General features: G+C 44.0%; 1 protein-coding gene across 2 annotated transcripts; it reads left to right on the plus strand.

Annotated features, from left to right (window-relative positions):
* The first annotated feature begins 2,494 nt into the window (after nucleotides 1-2,494).
* On the plus strand, nucleotides 2,495-15,261 carry LOC127305960 (uncharacterized). 2 transcript variants are annotated; one of them, XM_051336560.1, is made up of 19 exons: nucleotides 2,495-4,101; nucleotides 5,222-5,307; nucleotides 5,385-5,750; nucleotides 5,842-5,925; nucleotides 6,001-6,420; nucleotides 7,192-7,258; nucleotides 8,283-8,478; nucleotides 8,626-8,729; nucleotides 8,861-9,070; nucleotides 9,273-9,481; nucleotides 9,611-9,835; nucleotides 9,906-10,127; nucleotides 10,202-10,255; nucleotides 10,492-10,557; nucleotides 10,639-10,776; nucleotides 11,162-11,215; nucleotides 11,781-11,840; nucleotides 13,736-14,101; nucleotides 14,173-15,261. In XM_051336560.1, exons 1-19 carry the CDS (start codon nucleotides 2,718-2,720, stop codon nucleotides 14,338-14,340), a joined length of 4,479 nt encoding a protein of 1,492 aa, XP_051192520.1. In that variant the 5' UTR covers nucleotides 2,495-2,717; the 3' UTR covers nucleotides 14,341-15,261. The 2 variants fall into 2 exon arrangements, with proteins under 2 accessions (XP_051192520.1, XP_051192518.1); XM_051336558.2 differs by having other exon boundaries at nucleotides 2,496-4,101; nucleotides 9,273-9,505.
* Nucleotides 15,262-23,989: the final 8,728 nt, after the last annotated feature.

Here is a 23,989-nt window from a genome sequence, read left to right on the forward strand (position 1 = left end):
GCCCAACTGTAATTTGTTTACCCAATATGCTATTTCTTATGGGAGAGACACCTCTAGTGAACTGTGGACCCCGGTCCATTCTTTTACATCGAATACAATCTACTGCAATACTCGTTCTAATGTTTTCTGCAAACAATCATCTTCCACACTATACATCTAATCCTTTGTTACAGCAAGCCAGTGAGATTGACAACCTCACTGTCACGTTGGGGCAAAGTAATTTGGTTGTGTTGTGTAGGTTCCACGTTGGCGCCGGAATCCCTGGTGTTGCGCCGCACTACACTCCGCCGCCATCAACCTTCAACGTGCTTCTTGGCTCCTACTGGTTCGATAAACCTTGGTTTCTTACTGAGGGAAACTTACTGCTGTACGCATCACACCTTCCTCTTGGGGTTCCCAACGGTCGCGTGTTGAACGGAAAGACATACGTCATCTACGCGTAGCAAACACTAGCAAAGGGGCCCTCAAGCATATGAGGGGGAAAAGAAAATCGCTTCGGTGAAGATGTAGATCGGGGTCTTCTCCTTCGATTATCCAAAGATCAAGAGCTTTGGATGGTTGCAGGAGGAGATCTCGTGATTCTTGTGTTTCTTGAAGTGACTCTAATGGTGGATGAACTCGAGCAAGAATGGGCAGCCTCTTCTAATGGGGAAGAGAGCTATTTATATGAGTAGATGCTCCAGATCTGACTGTAATGCACATTTTCGTGTAACACCAGAAGTTCCGGCTACAGGGGCTGGAAGTTCCGGCTGGATCCCATTTCGTGTGAGAAGATGTTGGAGCAGGCGCTGGCGGAACTTCCGGTGGGCGGAACTTCCGGCCAAGTTCCGGCCTACTTCCGAAAACGCGGAAGAGCCCCCTGGAAACATACTGTAACGAAAAACGTTGTTTTCGGAACAAGGCCGGAAGTAGGGCGGAAGTTTCGCTAGCCGAAACTTCCGGCCTACTTCCGCCAAACTTCTTCTGCGACATTCACAGCTGTGCCCTTGGCAGGAGTATCTGGGTGGAACTTCCGCCTGCTAAGGCCGGAACTTCCGCCAGGAGCAGAAACACAACAGCAGCTCCAGTTTTGAGAGATCTATCCACCAGACTTGTGCGTAGTATAAAATCATGTACCTGTCTACATCAACACACATGAATATATACCTGTGTTGACATCAAACACTCAAAACCCAAAAGGGCAGGAAATATTCTTTCAACTACACATACACGTTGCCGATGCATAGCATAAGTGCGATGGTACATATTTGGTGGCAGACTGAGGTAGCCAAAGCATTGCAAAAATATTTTCCAGGCCACGATTTTTCCTCAGCCGTTAAGCACCCAAAAACTGTTTCAATGATGCTTAGCCATCTAGCTTGGTGGAAATAAGCACATTACATGCTCTATCGTGTTGCGGCATATGTAGCTGAAGCATGACACGGACTCCCACTTTACATCTGGAGTATACACACCTTCGTAGCATACACCTCTTCCACGCCCTCACTCCCCCTCCCCTACTTTACCGCCCGTCTGACGATAAGTACCCCCCTCCCGCAGCCGAAGGCCATCCATCACCCCCTCTTTGTGGTTATGGATTATGTTGTTCTCCACGACTCTCGTCACCCCTCTCCGTCCTTATCATTTTTTCCTTTCTATGGCAAGCACACGAGCAACCGAAGGCCTTCCGTCTCCCCTCTTCATGAATTTAGATCTAATTCTCGGTGACCCTCTTCGCTCCCCCTCCCAGTTCTTATTGATTTTCCTTCCCTTTCTACGATAAGCGCTTCCGCAGACTGCCAATAGTCTCGCCCACATCTATCATGCCTCTTTCCAATTCCTTCTACGATAAGTGTCACCACCGTCAAAGAACACCCATTGCTTAGTCCTTATGGATCTCAATTTTCTTGCCACCCTTTATTCTCCATGGATCTGATTTTTCTTGCCCCCCCTCTGATCACAAGTGAGTTGCGCAACATCAACCGCCCATATCCCACTGACAACACTAGGTCTTGGTAGAAATGCTGATAGGGTTATCACAGGCGACGGTTTGGCATCCCGGGTAGATGAGAGCATGCGAGTTGTGAACTTGCAATTCGTTAACTCCATGTGAGAGCGATGCAAATCACACGCTACCTTCTTCTTACCAACCTCTTCACAACCGCTAATTCCATGCAAGGGCAACGATTTGCGATTGGTTCTGTTTCTAAATTTGTTTGATGGTGAGTTTGTTGAGTTCTTCTTTGCGCTGTTGCATCGTACACCGCGAATTGACCCTATTTTGTTGTTGATGAGGATTGTGAATCGGCACCAGCTGGAAGCTTAGCTGGACCGAACAAGTTTCCAATTTTTGCTCGTTCAGTTTACACCTTTTCCTCGCGTAGCCCGGGGGTCCGGACAGTAAAGTTGGCGTTTTAAACCAAAAAAAGCAGGTAAAACCAGGCGTATCCTACGCGTATCCCTGGCGTATACAAAACCGAACCGCGTGTCCTCACGCGGTGGCCTCCTCCCTCTTCTCCCTCCCTCCCATCGGATCCGAAACACAAGCGAAAAAAACGGGCCGGAGAAAAAAAAAGAACTTTCGAGCACAGGGGCACACAACAGGCGGACTGAACTCCCGGTCGGAACGAAACCCTAACCCTAGCTCCGCCCCGCCCCGCCGCGCCCCTCGCCGGAGGCCCTTCCCCGGCGCGGCCGTATCCTCCGCCCGCGATGCGCCCCTCCCCCGCCGAGCCGTCATGAGCGCGGGGCCCACCATGGCCGGCGCCGAGGCCTCCGGCTCGCCGGAGGCGGCGGCCCTCGGCCTCGGCCTCGGCTTCGACCCGTACGAGCAGGCCCGGAAGGCGCTGTCCCTGCGCACGCCGTTCGAGGAGGAGGCGGCGCCCCGGGTGCCCACGCTGCCCGCGCGGCTCGTCAGCTGGGCGGGGCCCAGCGACCGCCGGAAGAAGCACAAGAAGCTGGAGCCCCCCGACGCGGCCGCCGAGGAGCACCCGCCCAAGCTGCCCGCCGCGCCCTCCGGGAAGAAGGGCGCCTGGGACCACTTCGAGGCCTACTTCCGCCCCGTCACCCTCAACGATGTCCAAATGCTCATGATGCCCGACAGGTTCCCCTTCTGCCGCGGGGAGCTCGACCCGTGCGTCCTCGTGCCGCTGCCCGGCAGCAGAGGCTGCATCAGCAGCAGCGGCGAGGAGGAGGAGGAGCTGGTGGTGGAGGAGACGTACGATGTGGCCGTCGCCGAGACGAGCTCCTACTTGGGCGTGGGCGGCGAGGAGGTCGTCTGCAACAAGGAGCGCAGCGCGCAGAGTGCCGATTTCGTCTGCAACGTCAGCACCGAGCAGGGCATACATGACGTCGTCGTGCAGCAGCTCGATTGCCCCAGGGACCGCAGCGAGCAGAGCATTGAGCAGCGCATGCATGAGGTGGTTGCGCAGCGCGACGACTGGCCACTGGAGGTGGAGCAAGGTAGTAGCAGCGGTGGCACCGTGTCACCAGTATGCGAGGACGGCGACGAGGAGGAGGAGGCAGGGACATCACTGAATTGGCTGCTAGGAGCGAGGCAGCGAGTCGTGCTCACTACCGAGCGCCCAAACAAGAAGAGGAAGCTCCTAGGTGTCGACGCTGGGCTACAGAGGCTTGTGCTGCTTCCTCGCTTGGGAGCTCGGGCTGGGTCGACGTGCGATGTTTGCTGTTTGGGACAGAGTGCCATGGCCTCCAACAGGATGCTTCGCTGTAGCAACTGCAAGGCCTCCGTGCACCAGAAGTGTTATGGTGTGCATGCCGTGCCAAAGGGCAAGTGGCTCTGCGCTTGGTGCAAGTATGTGGAGTCGGCAGGGGTGTCATCCAAGAAAGAGGCAGCCAGCACCCTGTCAATGCCTTGTGTGCTATGCCCAAAGGGGAAAGGGGCTCTAAAACCTGCAAAAACCGACCCTGATCGAACTGCAGATGGAGGCAGCCTGCAATTTGCGCACTTGTTCTGTAGTCTTTGGAGACCAGAGGTTCTTGTGGAGGACATGGACTCAATGGAGCCTGTTACTAATATTGGATCTGTACAAGAAAATCCAATCAAAATGGTCTGCACTATTTGCAAGGTTAAGCGGGGTGCATGCGTCCGATGTAGCCATGGTATATACTTCCACTTCCCGTCTCAATTATCACAATTCTTGAGCTTTGTTTCACTTCATATAATATTTAAGGTTATCAGACCTTAATATTGCAGAAAATATTTCTTGACAACTGCAGCAGTGCAGCCCCATGTTATGTCATTATATTAAGCGTTATATTAACTTCCTGTACATACAATTTATAAATCAAAATAGGTAGTTCTCCCTACCTATTTTTCCTTCTTTTTTTGACCGGGCTTATTTTTCCTTTTTGAACTTACAGTACACCAAAAACCTACCTTTTTTTAACAGACAACACAATCCGCCTCAGTTTTGGTATTGAGCTTTGCCTTTTCTGATACTCAGCATGTACTTTATTCTTTCAACTTCCAAGTGTTACTTCTTTAATGGAAGGTATCCAAGATAATTTATACTCACATTCCAACAAAAAGTCATGCCTGAGTAACCCACAATGGCCGAGTAGATGCAGCCTTTTAGTAAGATTTCCCTTGACATCAGTGGTGCCCTAAGTAACCGATGATGTTTTCTGTGTTGTTTTCTCATGGCCAAACAAAAGGAATCCTGTTTTTATGTTGATTGATTTCCTTGGCTAGGCGATTGGCCATTATTTCCCTGTGATACTTGTTATTGTCTTGTGTTGATTGACTTGCTTGCCTAAGTAACAGACGACGTTTTCTGTGTTATTTTCTTATGGCCAACCAAACTTACCATTCTTTTTGATATCGCAATGCCCTGAACTCTGTTTGATATATTTCGTTTTTCGATATAGCTGCGCAAGATAGATTAAGCATTGAATTGTATATATACTAAAAGTGAAAAGTGTCTCCTAAAAGCTGTTTATATATGATGTATTATATGAAAAGAAACATGTTCAGTTATCTTTGACATTTTTCCTCAACTTTGTGCCAGTTAAAAATAGTACCACCTATGTTATTTATAGCCATGACAAAGAAATATTACCTCTGTTCCAAAATATAAGCTCTTTTAGAAAGCTAACTTAGCTATGTAAGAAGGGTTATATTTAGGAATGGAGGTAGCATTAGTCTTTCGGCTAATATCCATTGTGCAGAGTTTTGCCCACTTCTGTAGCTTGTTAACGCTAAGCTCCATGTGGTTTTCAGGGTCATGCCGGGCTGCCTTCCATCCTATATGTGCACGAGATTCCAAGCACCAAATGGAGATATGGGGAAAATTTGGACATCCTAATGTGAGATCATTATCTTCAAGCAGTTGCCACAGCCTTATCTAAGTTCTTGTTGTTCATTTTTCATGTTCGTTTTTCAGGTTGAGCTGAAAGCGTTTTGCTCAAAGCATTCTTCAGTTGGGTATGTCAACTCTCTAGAGAAAAGCAATAATGCATCTGAGCAGGGTGCTAGAGAAGTGAGGACAAAAGATGCAAATCTCAGCATTGGAAAGATTCCAAAGCTGAGATTCACACGGAAGAACAAGGACAGATCCATGAACTATGAAACCGGTAGCTTTAACCCTGACAGCCTTATCAAAGTGGAGACGATGGAGCATGGTGCTTTGCCCCATACTGTTAGAAGTTCAGATACTCAAGCAACCCGAAATATGGAAATGGATACTGATAATCCCTCAGTTAGTAATCTTATGAGAAACTCTGGTGATATTGCTATGGTTCTCAAAAAGGTAACTGCTGATTCAGAACCAAGTTGTTACTCAGGCATTTACTGCTTAACCTTTGCCAAGAAAAAAATATTTATACCTACTGTATTTGCAGCTAATTGACAGAGGGGATGTTAGTGTGAGTGATATAGCATCTGAAGTGGGTATTTCTTCAGCGTCCTTCGAAGCTGCTCTCGTGGTACTTTGGGCATAGCTTATATCTAGCATTAAAAATTAATTTCCGAGCTAGTTTTGTTAATTCTCTGATTTTCAGGGTGAAACTACAACATTTTCCCATGGTTTGAAGTTGAAAATCATCAAGTGGCTTCAAAAGTCTGCACATATACCAGCTGTTGAAGCAATCCCTCTTAAAGAGAGCTCAGAGGTGGTACAAGAGGACAAACTAGATGGGTCTGAGGGTACAAATAGTGTCAATGTGAATAGTTCATTGGTTCCAGTGGACAAAGAAGCAGAAGTTGAGATGTCGGTTTCTACTGTACCAAAACTCTCACCACCAAGGTCTAATGCCAAAGTTCTGAAAGAAGAGAAGGCAATATGTGCAACTGGAGCTACTTTGGAAAATGGAAAAAAAGATATGGCTAAAGGAAGTGCTGATGATTTTTCAAAAGATTTTATTAGAAATCTGTCCCCAGTTGGAAACAAAGATAATTCAAAGGCAGTGCATGAAAAGTTGGTATGAAAAAACACACTTTTCAATATTTTGTGAAGCTTTACTTGTTTCTTCCCTCTGAACTGGTTTGAAGCATTAAATATCAGTGTGTAGATAGTTTCCTCTGATTTTTTTCCCTGAATAACTGGTGGCTGTCATCATAACTTAGCAAACATCTTCATTGACTATGTTTCTGCACGCATATCTACGTACCTGCTAACTTTAAGTATAGTAAATGGGAATAAGAGAGATTTTATCGGCTATGTTCTTTGAGGGTAGATATATCCTTAGTAACTCTGATGGGATTTGTTTCAAACTCCACAAGGCCAAGTGGCCAAGGCCTAAGGTGATAATATATGTATGCTGTTTGCTGTGACTGATTGTGTAGTGTTGCAGGGACCTACTTCGTGCTAAATGACAAGTATATTATCTGAAATTCAACAGTAAAATGGTAGATGAATTTTCTATTACTGTTCACAAATGGATCAGCCCTTAAATGTACATGTTCTCTACAATTTTGCCACTCACTAGTAAGTGAATGAAATCTTTAGCTTTCCTCTGTCTCTCTCCCTGCTGCATCAGCTTTTAGGTGTCTTCTTATTTTTACTGCAAATAGTTCAACAGAGAGCTAACAGATATCTTGTTCTGTTATCATTGTTTGTGTCTCCCTGTTCTGCTAAGGTTGTGAGCTCCAGGTTACCTTGGTTTAATAGGTGGCTGTACTGTCATTATTTATGGTCTTAAGGAAACGACCTTTAGTTATGGATGCAGTTTTGATTCCCATCCTTTTGACAGATACCAAACAGCATCCCTGGCAATAAAGTATTCGGTGCTTCCATGGAGGTACAAAATCAACTCGAAGGTAAAAATCTTTTGTTGAACCACTTCTCCTGAGTTCTCGCTGCCTTTTCCACGATCTCTATTACTCTAGAGAGCATTTTAATCGTTTGCTGTCTTATCGTTCTGTGATCTTTTGTATTGGCCACCACTGGAAGCTCAGTTTTCTTTTGGTTAATTGTTCATTCACAAAACCAAATGAGACAAATTGCCACACAACATTTCAGCAAAACCTACAGTTAGACATCCTTATTTATAGTGTGACCCAGTCTGATATGCCAGGCTGCCAGCCTGAAAAGAACTTCACAACATTTTCTCTATAGTACTGCACCAGCTCTGAATGATCTGCTCTAGCTTGCCTGCTTGTATTGTAATAAAGTGGCTGCCAACTTTGCGAAAGTTGCAAGCTTGCCTGATGTCCTTATTTTCTGTGCAAATGACGTCTTGGTGGTTGCAAATTTTCAAGTATGCATTTCTCATTCTCTTTGTGTTATAATTTGGATTATATTAGATATTACTAGTTTAACAACTTACAGTGCCTTGCAATGCTGGTCATGACAGCGCCGTTCTACATTTATATATGTGGGCATTTAAGGCTATGTTTGGTTCTTTATTTGTTTTCTATTGGACAAGGCCAGTTCTTCCCTGTTGTTACTTGCCATTCAGGGGCTACAATTTGTTGTAAATTTTATTGGTTCAAGAAAAAATAGCTATACCAACTAAAAGTTGCCATTTCCGCATATGCCATTTTTCCATATCATTATTTATAATAAGAAAGGTGAAATGAGCATACCGCAAAGCCATAGACATTCTCGAATCAACAGAGCTCATCTTGCGCAGAAAGGAATTTTGTATAGAAATTCTTAAATATATTGCTTAGTTTTATGGACCTGGATGGGAGAGTTAACTCTTATTCACACATAACAGATTGTCGTATATACATTACAGTATTTTCTTATAGTAGATATGTTTTAGCTAACAATTATGTTACCGAATTATTCATGTAAATGTTTGGTATTGTTCTAGTTCTGACAGTATATTATGAACAGCTACATCACTTGGAAGGAAAAATAATGACTTAACAGAGCCTGAACTTGGCTCGGAATTGGAGGGTTGCGTATCTTCATTGGATAAAACCTCTTCTTTGGGTGATAATGTTAAACATGGGTCGAATTCAGATGAAAATGGCATATGCAATCATCGTGATTGTAATATGGATCATGTTAATGGACAACCCTTTTTCAGGTAAATAATCCAGCTAATTGTGTATTGTCCTATTGTCCTAGTCTGCTATTCTTTATTTAGTCTCAAACCACATTTTCTTTTTTGCATGAACAAAGGTCCTCCTATTTTGCCAGGTTGTTGTTGACCCCTTTTTTTTGCGTTATGCAGCTTTGATGATTCTCATTCTTACATCCATCCATTTATCAAGGAAAAAATTGCTTATCTTTGGGACCATACTTTTAAGCAGAATAAGCAGGCACAGTATCACTCTGGTAAGTTATTAATACTTTCTCCAAATAATTACCTAGTTTTAAGCTATATTGTTCGCACCTTCAATTTTCTTAATGAAATTTTACTTGTCATGCTTTATCTGAATCTGTTTTCTTGGGTCAAATGTTTCTAGAAGGACAATTATGTTCTTCCAGTGAGAAAAGGCACGTGGATTCGTCAATAGAACTAATGGAAACAACAGAAATTGATGTGGCAGATCAAATTTCTAAGGCAAAATCTTTGGGAATTCTTGATCATTCACCTGATGATGAAGTAGAAGGAGAAATGATGTTCTTACAAGCTAGGCTGCTTGACAATGCTATGGTTCTGAAGCATAGATATGGTAAGTTTTTCCTCGGTTTATGTAGTCTTTGTATCCTTTACTCTTCTGCTGTGGTTTTTAGAATAATTAAACCTTGTCAATTCTTGTGTTGCTCGTTTCACGTCAATGGCCTTCGTGTCAACACTGTCAATGAAACTGTCCCTATATAATGATGTTATTGTGTATTCCTTTTTCTGAATCACTATAAGTTTGACTCTTGCAGAAGATTTAATAGTGAAGGTTGTTCAGAATCTTTCTCGCGAGTTGAATGTTTTCAGTAAAAGAAAATGGGACTTCATCCTTGTCAATCATTTTCTTCGTGATGTTAGAGAAGCTAAGAAACGTGGCAGAAAGGAGAAGAGACATAAAGAAGCTCAGGCGGTACTAGCTGAAGCTGCAGCTGCTGTTGCAGCCTCCTCACGTAACTCCACTGTGAGAAAAGATGCAAATGATGATGTACTGCATGCTATTCACGAAGTTTCTTGTTGTATTTTTATTGGTCAATTAACAAATGATTTCTGTTGCGAGGATATGTATCTTATTTCCTGTTACCCTGTATAGATTTCTCCAAAATTTGGTGCTGGATCTTCAAGAGTTGCCCAGCGGACTCCTTCACTACCACGGTCCAAGGATTCATCAAAGCCATCCAACAGCAAAGTTTCACCAGTTACTAACTTTGGCACTTTCCATATGCCAATTTTATCAAAAGAAAATGCACTCTACTGTGATGTCTGCTTGCGGAGTGAATCTGTGTTGAACAGAATATTTGTCTGCTCCAGATGCAAGGTGCGTTGGATTCTGTTGAGTTTTGAGGTATTATGCTCCATTGTGTTATTAACTTTGACCTGTTGAACAGGCTGCTGTCCACATAGATTGCTATAGAAATCTAGGGATATCTATTGGCCCGTGGAAATGTGAACTCTGCGAAGATATTTCATCAGAAGCTGTTAGCTCTAGTGGTGAAGCTGACTGCAATGACAAATACGTATCCATGGTACGATGTGCTCTGTGCCATGGAACATCTGGTGCTTTTAGAAAGACTATAGATGACCAGTGGATTCATGCCTTCTGTGCTGAGGTACTTCAATCTTTTTCATCTTCTGTTTTCATATGAGTTTCAATTTTAACTTTATTTTCCTAATATTTTGTTAGTGGTTGTTGGAGACCAAGTACATGAGAGGGCAAGATAATCCAGTGAGCGGAATGGTACACTCGTCTCCTTTAAGCATTGCAATTCCTTCCAGTTTTCATTATCAAGAGTAGATCAAATTTCCTCTGTTGTTTTATTGTTCACATAAATATGATGTTCATTTTAAGAAATAAATAGAACTCCTCTTTGATTTTACTGTTTATATTATCAGAATCAGTTGTTATCCATCAGTGTTCTCATTTCACATTATACTGCATCATCTTGATATTTGGCTATTTAATGTATCTATCAGGAAACCCTTCTAAGGGAAAAAGATACTTGTTGTGTCTGCATCAGCAAAGTTGGTGTGTGCCTCAAGGTATCATCTGTGCCTGTTTATGTAAGTTAGAGCATGAAGAGACCACTTAGTTTTGATAAGTTTCTTTTTTCTGCTATGCAGTGCAATAGTGAGGGCTGCCAGACCACTTTTCATCCTTCTTGTGCTAGAGATGCTGGTTTCTACATGAACATTAAAGGATTTGGGACTACGTTGCAGCACAAAGCATACTGTGCGAAACACAGCACAGAGCAGAAAGAGGTAAGTGCAGCATCAAGACTATTTTGGAGCAATCCATTTCTTTCTTTTGTACCTACAACTAGGTTAATTATTAACATTATATCGTGCAAATAAACATGTTACTATATATAAGAAATAGGAAGTGAACTTGGTCCCCTGCAGCACATGTATAGCAAATTATTAGCTTAAACATGGCGTTACGGTTTTACCATAATGAGGTCAAACAATGTGCATGTGCAAGGGTTAGTAGAATTATGTATCCAATTTGCAGGCTTGATTTCTTTTATTTTTTATGCATATTTTCCTGCTAACATTAACCACCAGGGGCATATTTGTTATTTATAGTAATCCTGCGCGTGGTACAGCTATTTTCAGTATCTTATTTTGCTCTTTGAAATCCACGCAGACTGATGCCTGGCAGTATGGACCTGAGGAACTCAATAGCTTGAAAAGGATGAGGGTTAGTTTACCTGATACATATTTACTTATTCTTAACTGCATTTCGGTTAACACTAAAAAACTATCAATTAGGAACCAAGTAAAAACTATTTTGGAAATGATTTGTTGTATCTGCTTGATACATAACATCATATCAGCGTGGCGCTCTATTACTGCAACATATTAATGAGCTGGATACGTAACTAGATTATTATTGTTTAGATCTTCCTTTATTTCTATGTAGTAATGACAGCTAAGCTGAAAAATCAACCCTACTAATTGTGGTTAGTGTCATGTCAAGCACGAAAGCACCCCCACCACCCCTTCTCATTGTTTCTCTCTTATCATGGAGTGCTTTTGAAAGATAACTGAAACATATTAAGTTGTGTCGGTGAGATGCACCTGCTAGTTCAATTTATGGTGCTGCACCATCTGTGTTTTGTGTTCTACATGATTCTTCCAAACTGATGTACTAGCCTTGCTTGTGCAATATTTATGTTATGATAAAAGATGTGTCTAGGGAATGCCATTACTTTTAAGTGAACATTGATTAAATGACAATTGAGCCATTATTATATCATTTGCAGGTTGAGTTGGAAAAGTTACGCCTCTTGTGTGAGAGGGTAATTAAGAGAGAGAAGGTGAAGGTATGTCCGGCCGTCAATTCTACTTCTCGTTTGGTGCCTTGAAAATTGAAATACATCTTGAGGCTAGATCTTTTATTTTTATTATGGATGAGGAATCCTTTCTTTTTTTCTTTACAAGAATAGTTGGAAATAATACCTCAATACGAATTTATGAGACATCATATGCGCCGTCTTAGAATTCGTTTTGTTGTACTTTTATTTGAAAGTTCACAACCTTATCTATCTACTGTATATGCGTTTTGTTAGAATTCGCTTTGTTGTACTTCTATCTAAAAGTTCACAACCTTATCTGTCGTGTTTTCTTTGATGGTGGTGTTGTGTTGGAATTTTCAGAACGATATTGTTATGGGCCATGTTTAGCATGTCTTAATAGGCAGGAATCACATAACCTTAGGATATGGAAATAAGTTCGGAGAGAGTTGTCATAGTAGACAAGATTTGTCAAGTGAGATAGATAGATAGAGTTTGTATCTTGTGCGGAAAGTCGAGCCACCTATATGAAAAGTGATAGTGCAACTCTTTGAATCAAGCAATGAAATAAACAAAAATTATCTAAGTCTCAGGGGTACCTATATGAAGAGCCATGGTGCAACACTTTGAATCAAGGAATGAAATAAACAAAGTTCTAAGTCTCGGAACCCCACATCAGGACCTGTTACCGGATTAAGTCCTTATCGGTGAACAACTCTGTTCTGGAGGACAACCAAAGCACATCCACTTCCACCACCAAATGCGTTCCCACCCCATCCGTTGCCACCCCTGCTACATCCACAGCAACCACCTCCATTCCCCAAGATGCCAGTCTCATGAACGCTTTGATGATCTGCGTAGTGAGAAAATATGTGGTTTATTTCTTCCTCCGATTCCGATTCGCAATTTGTCACTTCGGAGAAGGAGCTAACTGGAAAAAGTAACCAAAGCCTGTATCAGCCAAGAACCTTGTCTCTTTTGTCTCATCCACTCCCAGCACAGCGCCCCTTCTGCCTTCCCATCTGTCCTCTTCTCGTGCTACTTCTCACTCTTCGCCAAATCAGTTAACTCATCTTTTCTCCCTAACCGATTCTTTTTTCATCTATTTTTTAGAAAAATGTTATCATGTACTGTTTCCAATTTATGTCAAACATGTACCCAGCTGCTTGACCCTATGAGGTTTTGGTCGACATGCAGCATCTGTTGTTACCTCCATAAATTTCAGTTCTGCAGTCAAGCATGTGGCTGGGTTGGTGCCCAGAAAAAGGGGGTGGGGTGTTGTGTTTTTTTGTTTGCGTTTTAGATCTGACCTTTAATTGTTAGCAGCAGGATTGGTTGAATTGAATTGATTGTATTTTGGTGGCCGTTTACTCCATTTCAACTGGTTTTAAAATCTTACCTTTAATTGTTAGAAGATTTGTTGATCAGATTCGATTATACTATTTGGCATAGTCAGCCAGCCTTGTAACTGCTAAAAAAATCATAAGTACATTAGGGAAAGGAAAAGTCCAGTCACAATCACCCTTGGTCATGGCTTCATCACCTATTGTCCCTCCAGTTTTATATACAAGCCCACTATCTGAATTTCTAGATACCAAGAAAACAAAGTTTGCATGTAACGTTTCTCTATGGATGCATGTAACATTTACATTAATGAGCATCATTGTACGAGGTAGTAATCTAATCAATTCTTCTCGGGATGAGATAGTGGCCTTGTATCGATTAAAATTGCATTTTTGATAGTGGCCTTGTATTCAAGACTGAAGAGAGTATTAGGTTTTGTGCATGTGAATACCCCTTCCAGTTTTGTTTTTATTCATCACTCTAAAGCTTACTCAAATATTTTATCTTCTGTTGAGAACAGTTTGCCCTGATGATTTTCAATTCATAACATAATCTTATTCACCGTGTTATTATTTTGCCAGAGAGAGACAGTTCTGTGTGACCATGACATACTCGCCAAAACGAAGGATACTGTTGTTTTCTCCTACCTTGCACCTGGAGCTAGTTCGGAATCTGCCACTACTTCAGTTAATAATAAATCATACAGTGGAACCGTGCAAAGATCTGACGATGTCACGGTGGATAGCAGTATTTCTGGGAAGAAAACCGTCAGGTTTTCTCTTAATAACGGAGATGCTGAGAGAAACACAGCTGATAGCTCAAGGACACTGATATCTTTCAAACGGAAGTTGAGTGAAAGGGGACCACTTGCTGGCAAGCAACTTCCACAAAGATCAGTGAGTGCCCTACATAAATTGGAAGATGGAGAACAGAAAATAAAAGATAAGGTTTGTACTGTTCTTGCCAGTTGTCTGATTATTTCTGACACCAAGCTAATGTACAACACATGATTTTGCAGCAGATAGAAACCTTTCAAAAGGAGCTTATTATGACATCTGATCAAGCATCAACGCAGAACCAACGCCTTCCAAAAGGATATGTATATGTTCCCCGTGATTCTCTTTCTAAAGAGAAACCATGGAAACGGAATACACAAACCCATGAACCACATGAGCCTGGTGGATAGGCACATTTGAGATCAAGATGGTTATTTTCTCTGATGGAAACCCGCAAAATGTTTGCATGCTTAGTGTTCTCATCTGGAAAGCACAAGCATCAAGCAGTTCTGTCCTGTGCTTTTCTCTTGAGGATTACCAGCAACAAACGATACCATCGGAACCAAGCTGTAGAATGATGCAAACCGTGCTATTGTGGATTTGTTCGGTGTGGGATCATGACTAGAATGCCTGGTCACTTGGATCAATGCAAACATAGGTGCATTTCACCCCACCAGGGGTTATACAAAGATGCCTCTCACCTGTGTATATAGATTTGTCGTTTAGACTTTAGAGTACAGCTTTTGTAAATTTTCTTTGTACATTCCTACCTTTACAAATGCACAGTGTAGTTATGCAAAAAATAGTGAGAATTACCATTGCTTTTTGGTTGTAGAAGAAAAGAAGGGAACTTGGGATGACTGAAGTGGTGACGTTCCTTCATATGATTGGGAAGAAGCAGTATCTAACAAGGTCTGATTCATGTTATTTGTAGGGATGGAGACAGTGAAAGCAGTTGAATAGACTGGATCAGCTACCACTGTTGAGCAGCCAGGTAGCAGTGAGAGGCACTGATCAAGATTATTCTTTTCTATGTTGGTTGGTACTGGGTGATTAGATGAAACCAGTAGGTTTTTAAACATGTTCCTAGGGTTAACTTGATTTATGCTGTCAAGACAACAGCAAAGGGGAAGTTAACTAGCAAGTCTGGCGTGTTTGTCAGATACTCAGATGTTAACTTGCATGTTGGATCCAGATTTTTTGGTCTGAGACTGGTGTTTTCTGCTTGCCGTCCAGATTTGTAACTGTGCTCAATTGTGGTCGGTGGTGTTCAAAGCCATACTGGCAATGTAGAACAGCTGTTCATTTTGTAATGGTAATTTTTTTCTGCATTGGTTGTGCTTGAACCTTTTTGTTTGCATTGGTTGTGCTTGGACCTTGATGGGACGTGCCTGCTCTGTCCAGGCGGAAGTGGGCTTGGGTGCATCCTGTCATTTTATTCATAGAGTAGACATTGATGTGGCGATTGGTGTGTAATCTCTCTTCCAAAGCATCTTGTGGTAGCTGCATTTTGCGGAAGCTAGGGATGGCAATCTAGCATGGATTCAACTCTTGGGCGACAATCGCGTTCTGTGTTTGTGCTGTTGCATTGGGCTACCGTGCTTGGGTTGAGGTAGACCTGGCATGCTGTTCATAGGGCGTACTTGATATTCCGATGCTTCACCTTCACGTGTACTACTTTTGTTCTAAAGTTAGTGTTGCAATTTTGTTTAGAATTTAGATATGGATGTGTGCATTGTAGTGTACTTTGTCTAGCAACAGTTACACGGATCCAATAGGTGTCTCCTGATTCGACAGGGTCACATGCTCTTTGGGCATATACTCCCTCCGTCTAAAAATTCCATCTAAATGTAAGTGTCTCGAGTTTTTTCTAGATATGGATGGGTCTACAACTAAAATATGTTTATATATATCTGTATCTAGATAAAACTAATACATTTATTTTTGAATAGAGGCAGTATGTGTTTGGAGTATTTTTAAATAACTACAAAAAGTTCTTTTGGATCATGGGCACCAGTGCTACTATTGTATTAAAAAAATTAAAATTATATTTATATATTTCAAAATTTATGTAACAAAATCCTAAATGTAGCTAATGATGTATTCCCCCAACGTGTCGCACGCCCCGCGCCCCCGCAGGAGCATTTTTGGGCCGGGCCGAAAATAGGTAATTCCTTTTTTCGCTTTTTTCTTCTTCTTCTAATGTATTATTTCCTTAGCTTTCCTCTTTTTTCAAAGTTTTGTAAAGTTTGAAAATATTTTAAAAATATGAATCTGAACAAATTTGAAAAATATATATTTTTAAAATTGAACATGTTCATTTTTGAAAATGAACAATTTTCAGAATTGAATAAATCTTAAAATTGGACAATTTTAAATATTTGAACTTGATTTTTTTTTGAGATTGAACACTTTTTCGAAGATTTTTTTTTTTCATAAATTTGAATATTTTTCGAATTTGGACATTTTTGAGATTGAAAATTTTATTTTTTATTTTTTAAATTAAATTTTTAAAAATGCACATTTTTCAGAAAAAACTTAAGAAATAAAAAAACAGGAAAGAAAAAAAAACAGAAAACATAAAATAGAAAAGAATAAAAAAACACGAACTATGGGGCAGGCGGTAAGTAGCTGGTAACGGCCTATCTGGTCGGCATATAGGATTTGCCCAAAACACACGCAGTACCGTCATCCATCTCCCTCCGTACCACGACGACGGGTAGAAGGCAAGCGCAGATCACTCATCATCCCCACTACGGCACTACCTGTCACGTTGTCCGTTATCATGCCATATCGCCGGAGACTTTTCCAGACGCGCCCGAGACTTTCTTTTCCCGGCAGATTTGGCAGGCGATTCGCCGGATCCGTGGCGCCGCCGCCAAAGCCCATGCGAGCCTCTCCTTCGGCTCTGGTTGGCGGCACGTACGTACGTGCGGTCTGGCCGGCCCCAAAACTGCTCTCGCCGTGTTCGTTTGGCATCTCTCTCGTCTTATGGATGTATATGTCTCTGTATCGATCTTCTCCATCGGCATTTCTATCTCCGGGACCGGTGACCAGGGACGGCCACCAATGGTCAGCGCCGCCGAAGCTTTTGGAAGGAATATTTCCCTTCCCAGTGTTGAACGATGCCGATGACGACGATAGGGATGATGATTGTGGTGGCTTTCGACCGATGGGGTCACATCGGTTGGCTGCTTCCCGTGGCTCCGTCGCTCTCAGCGAGCACGCCGGATAGCACCGCCGATTCGATCCCATTGATCATCTATAGTTACACCACCGGCACCAGCATTGCTAGCCGATCATTCGTTTTGCGGCCACGCAACACCTTTCGACGCACTACTAGCACAAGAGCAACGCGCACTGAGTTCTCGTGGCATCTTTTTGAACGCGGTAGTTCTTTCCGAGCTGAGCTTTTCATGTTTCGTGGGTAAATGGCCGAACATGTCGTGCCTACATATGATGCCACCAGACACCAGTCATTCTACCAGTATGAACGTACACGATTCCGAGCGCGTAATGATCAAACCGGTCTGCAATATTCTTGGTTAAGAGATAAACGATGGTGCCACGGAGAGTCCAATCGCTTGTAGGTTCAATACTCGAGATGACCGGATCGACACGGTCCCTTGTTCAATCGGCTAATCGCCGAGACGGGTGGGACGGCAGCCGTACTCCGCCGGGCATGTCTGGCCTCCGTTGGCGCTCCCCACGGCAAATCCGGCGCTAAATAGCGTTGGATTGGACGAAACTTTCAACCGGGGAGCACCAAAGTTTCAGCCATCTCCCGGGTAGATATCCGTTGTTCTGGAAACGTCCAATCAAATATCCAGTATAGTTCGGCGAATTTGACCAGTTTTACCAACATTTGGTTTAGGCTGGTGGTTAGGTTGTGCAAGAGGACCCTCTCTTTCATATGGTGCAGCTTGTTCACACAGAGGAACTAGATACTTTCGTTCATTCTCGATAATCATGTGTCCCTCCCACATCCCACATCTGATCTTCGGATCAAATTAAAGCGGGGAACCGGATTACAACAAATATCTGCTGGAGGACACCAAATACACGCTCAACGTCCTTTCGGCAACCTTCTTGTTCCTTGACAAACTCCACCTCCTTCGGGAGGGCTAGGCTTAAGATAGTCTTCACAAATGTTGCCCACTTTGGATAGATACCCTGCAAGATAGTATCCCTTGTTGTACTGCCAGCCATTGATCACAAAGTTAATCGGGGGAGCATGACCCTCAACAAGCTTGGAGAAGATCGGCGAGCACTGCAAGACGTTGATGTCGTTATTGGATCCCGGCATATCAAAGAAGGAGTGCCAAATCCAGAGATCATGGGTAGCCACTGCCTCAAGTATCACAGTGCAGCTTTTTTGTGTGACCCTTATACATTCCCTGCCAAGCAAATGGACAGTTCTTCCATTTCCAATGCATGCACTCAATGCTTCCAAGCATCTCTGGAAATCCTCGAGCTTCATTGACAACGAGGATCTTAGCAGTGTCTTCGACAGTAGGTGATCTCAAGTAGATATCCCCGAACACTGCTATCACCGCCCTGCAGAACCGGTAGAAACAACCAAGGCGGTGGACTCCGCCATCCAAAGATAGTCATCGACAGAATCACCAGGAGCTCCATATGCCAGCATCCGCATAGCCACCGTGCACTTTTGGAGGCCGGAAAACCCTGCCATGCCGGTGTAATCCAACTTGCATCTGAAATAGGAGTCGTACTCTCAAAGGGCATACACAATTCTCAGGATAGCTTCCGGCTCATCCTGAAACGACGCATAAAAACAGCCTCACCGTGCAATGGATCGTCGGCGAAGTAGTCGGCGTAGAGCATGCAGTAGCCCTCCATTCGCTGCCTCGGCTTGCACTTCCGGCGATCTGGTGCTGACCCACCACGGCGATCAATGGCCAACTCTGCGTACATGCCGAACAAACAAGCTAACATCAGCATGCGCTCCTCGTCTTGGGCAGCGGCTGCCATTTCTTCTTCAAAAAGCTCGGCGAACATCTGCTCCCGCTCCTCGTTGGAGTCCATGTCTGGCCAGGCAATTGGACGAACACCTGCCGGGCGTGTCGACGAGGAGCAATGCGAGGGAGCTGCCCGACGGCGGAATATAGGAAGAGGGCACATCGGACGGCGGAATATAGGCTGCTGGGTGGAGGAACGACGGAGTTCAGGCAACCGGACGGCGGATTGGTGAGGGGTGGTGCCGACGGTGACAAAGCAACGAGAGGGGAGGGGGGATTTGCGTCGACAAAGTGGTGGGGTTCATGTGTTCTCTCGCCGACAGAGCGAGCCCATCCCCGCTTTTCTCTCGTCCGGAGTCCCCGAGCGCACCCGGGGGGGGGGGGGGGGGGTTGAGGATGGCCTGGGCTCTCCAGATGGATTAAAGGCCAAATCCGGGGGAAAAGGAGGAGCCGGGCGTGCGGCTGGACCGAATAACGCCGTCCGAATGTAAAAAAGGGCTGCCGGAGGCCTCGTCGGAGAGACGGCTGGAGATGCTCTGAGGCCACCAGTATAAACGTACACTTGTTCCAGGCGATTCCGAAGTCCGAACTCGTAATGATCAAACCGGTATGCAATATTCTTGGTTAAGAGATAGACGATGGTGACACGGAGAGTCCCATCGCTTGTCGTAGGTTGATCGGATCGACACGGTTTGTTCAGCCAATTGATTAGGACCATTCGGAAGAAATCAGTGATCAGGAAGGATGGGACGATAGCCGTGCTTCGCCGGGCAGTAGGGGCATGTTTGGTAGTCTAGACCCCTTGGCTCGCATCGGGCCAAAAATTTGGTTGTCTGGAAGATCTTTGTGTTGGGCCAACTGGTTCTCGAAGTGCCCCTAGACAGTCCCGGGAGGAACACCAAAATCATGCGTTTCCAGCTGGCCTATCCAATTGTCATCCAATTTTGCACGCAGGCGTGCAACGGTTGTATGCGTGGAGAAACACACCAGCAGGTCACCGAGCCTAGGGTTCTCGCGGGACGTCCAACTAACCTGGGGCACGGTGCCACAGTTCTTCTTCATGCAGCTGGAGAGCCAGGACCTCTGTGCCCTCACCAAAGTACAAGCACAAAAACAATGGGCCGCCGGTGAAGGTGATCTTGTACATGGACGAGCACTGCGAGCACAAGGTGCAACTCAAAGCCGAGTGCGTCTGCTTCATTAAGTCTTGGAGCAAGTTCGCTGGTAAGGCTCAGCTTGATGTCGATGACACGATCGTCTTCACCCCTACCGATAACGACTTCCAGGTCGAGGTGTATAGGAAGGAGACTTCCTATTCGAGCATCTGGAGCTGCAATAATCATCACCACAGCCCTTATGCTAATCCTCTCCATTAAGGTTGTCTGCTTGTTCTATTTCTATGCTTTTGTGAAGCTGTAATTGTTGTGCTGGCCTTAGGAAGCTGTTGAACACTTGCTTTTGTGCATACGTCACTAGTAGGAAACTACCAATAGGTGAGAGGCTATTCTGTGACGCACCTGTTTTGTATGTGCCACCGAAATTATTTCTGTGAGGCACGAGACCAGACGCGCCACTGAAATAGCATGCTTTTGTGGCGCACCACAGTCACACGCGCAACAAAAATAAGGTGGGCCACACCCCTAATAATTGGTTTCACTATTTCTGTGGCGCACAGAACCACGTGCACCATTGAAAGAAGATATTCTGTGGCGCACCTTGCTTGGTGCGCCACAAAAATAGACCCAATTATTGGTCCTCCGACGGCCTGTCCGTATATCTCTCCTCCCACCCGGTTCCCTCCCATGCCCCTCCCTCGCCATATGCCTCCACGTCGCCGCCCTCCCCCTGCCCCCTCCCTCGCCATCTGCCTCCACGCTAGCGTCGGGAACCACGCCGCCGCCCTCGATGCGTTCGACATCATGCCCGGGCGGCACTGCGATGCGGTGCCCAACGCTGCGACGCCCAACGCCGTGGCCTCCCACAGCCTCCCTCGACTAGAACCTCCCCAGCCCTCGCCATCCCTCCCTGCGCGCGATCAGGTCTCCTCGATCCTTCCCTCGTTGTTCCATTGTAGAGAATCATTGATGGAACACCTTTGTAAAGACTTTGGAATGGTGGTGGAGAAAACTTGAAGTAGGTTAATACATATCTGCAATGAAATACAATTTTTGGCTAGTTATATGACATATAGCATCTTATCATCACACGCCGTGATTTCATGAAGAATCATCACTGTAACTGTGGAAAGATGAATTTTATGATAGTATGAAGAATGAAGAGCAGTCAATATAAAATCTATTGGTCCATTGGTTCTGATGAACACATGTGATTCTGCTAAGCAATTGAAACAGGAGATTATTGCAAGCTATATTTTATCCTAACTAATCCATCGCTAGTCCTGATGATGGTATCACAAAGTGTGGTGTAGCAAGACAGATAGCCAGGAAAATGAGTGGTTATTGGGTGTGTGTGTGTTGTAACAAACAATGTCCTAGAATTGACAATCTAGATTTTTTCACTACATTAAGCATGATAGCTGCAGACCTTATTATGTTTTAAGCATGAAGAAATGATAACCAGTGGTTTCTCTTATATGTGTTCCAAGAAAAGAAAGTGTTACATTCTAAATAACGATATTGTTTTATTTTTCCTAGCAAGAGATTCAAATGACATGAATTTCATATGTTTGCCTCATGGTTTATGATGTTTGCCAACAGTGATTTTTCTACTAAATGTTTCATTGAGAGCAGCTATGTTTCTTATTATGCTTGCTAGTTACACGAGGTGGAATGATGGATTCCTTAATTTTTGCACTAAAGGTTTCAGTGATTTTGGTACTAAGGGTATGTTTGGTTTGTGCCCTACTTTGCCCTGCCAAATGTTGGCAAGAATTGGCTTGCCAATTTTTTGGCCAAGAAATTCTCCACCCACACTTGACCAATTATTTGGCAAGATTCTGTGAGACAAATAGTGGGACACTTATTGGCAGCCAAAATTTTGGCAACAAAGCAAACATGGACCAAAATACAATAGGCAACCAATTTTTTGGTAGGGCTAATCTGGGCAATGAACCAAACAGACCCTAAAGTAGCTGTTTTTTTACTATAGTTTTTCAATATTACTTGTAAATCCATTGGTGCCCAACTTAGGAGTTCATAAGGAATTGGGTGCAAGTTCATAAGGATTTGGTCTTTAATTTTATTTGCATCTGCCGATGATTAGAATGTTTGGTCACTACACTCTAGGATGGGGTGAGTGAACCTGGTGTGATGACACAAATATCGATCTCTTGTGCATCCTACTTGGCTTCGCTTACCCTATCCCTGAATGTTAATATTTGTTTCGACCAACAAAGCATGAGGCATGCTATTTAGTTGATACTACTTGGCTCGTATTTGAGTTGGCATTCTTCGTTTACTATGATTTTTCTTTCATTTTAGTGCTGATGATTAAAATGTTTGGTCACTACACTCGGGGGCGGTGCTAGCAAACCTGGTGTGATTGCACAAATATCAGTCTCTTGTGCATCCTACCTGGCCTGACTAACATCGTCTCTGAATGTTAATATTTGTTTCGACCAATAAAGTATGAGGCATGCTATCCAGCTTATACTACTTGGCTCGTATTGGAGTCCATCGATGATTAGAATGTTTGGTCACCCATACACTCTCGGGTGGGGCGAGTGAACCTGGTGTGATGGCACAAATATCAATCTCTTGTGCATCCTACTTGGCTTCACTTACCCCATCCCTGAATGTTAATATTTGTTTCGACCAACAAAGTATGCACTACAAGGAAAAGGCCTACCGCCGGCGAACCTAAAAGGCCCATTGCCGGCGCACCACGAGCCCGCTGGTGCGAACGGGCCGGTGATAACTGGCCACTGCCGGCGCACCAGGCAGTGCGCCGGCGATAGGCCGGATACTGCCGGCGCGCCATCGACGCTTCGCCGGCAAAGGACAAGTTCCACCGGCGCACCATCAGCTGCGCCGGCAGTAGTGCTTCCAGCACTGGCGCATGCCACGTGCGCTGGCAGTAGGTCATTTAGGTGCGCCGGCAATAAATTCGAAAATTCTTTTTTCAGCTTTTTTCCAGCATATTACAATACATATTTGACAACAGTATATATTTACAACGCAGTTCATATTTATACAGCATTACATGCAATATGAGAAGCACATAGAGAGCCAAGTTTCATTTCGGTATCAATACACAAATACGCAAGTCTCGTTTCGGAATGTTGATTCATACAACACATGTGCATATGCAACACCGAACGACGAAGTTTCACAAAGTTAGAAGTCTTGGTACATAGTCGTCACAAGTATCGTCATACACCTCACAATGTAGGTCCTAACCTAAACTACAATCACATAGAACATGACCAACATGGTCATGATGACCATCATCACGAAGGCCATGGTCTTCATCCGGTTCCTCCTCATGTCCCTCATCTCTCCCGCTAGATAACGGGTGTATCTTCCTTCCGCCTCCACCCTAGTGGGGTATCCCTTGTAGCAGTTGCCGCTGAAACGGTGCACCTGTCTCCGACAGTCCTCCCAGTCGTCGTAGACTCCAGGAACCCTCCCCTTGTACACGACATATGTCGTCGGCATCTCCATTCACAAGACAAGTAAAACGTTAGTACCAATGCAATGAACAAGTGCCAACTCAAATAAGAGACAAGTAGTATGAACTAAATAGCACGTGCCTCATACTTTGTTGGTCGAAATAAATAATAACATACAGGGATGGGGTCAGTGAGGCTAGGTAGGATGCACAATAGATTGATATTTGTGGCCATCACACCAAGCCTCACTAGCCCCACCCCGGAGTGTACAAGTGACCGAACATTTTAATCATCGGCCAATGCAATTAAGAAGTGCGAACTCAAATAGAAGACAAGTAGTACGAATTAAATAGCGTGCCTCATACTTTGTCGATCGAAACAAATATTAACATCCAGGGATGGAGTCAGTGAGGCTAGGTAGGATGCACAATAGATTGATACTTGTGGCCGTCGCACCAAGGCTCACTGGCTCCACCCCCGAGTGTACGAGTGACCGAACATTCTAATCAT

This window comes from Lolium perenne, chromosome 6, assembly GCF_019359855.2.
Source record: "Lolium perenne isolate Kyuss_39 chromosome 6, Kyuss_2.0, whole genome shotgun sequence".
NCBI lineage: Eukaryota > Viridiplantae > Streptophyta > Magnoliopsida > Poales > Poaceae > Lolium > Lolium perenne.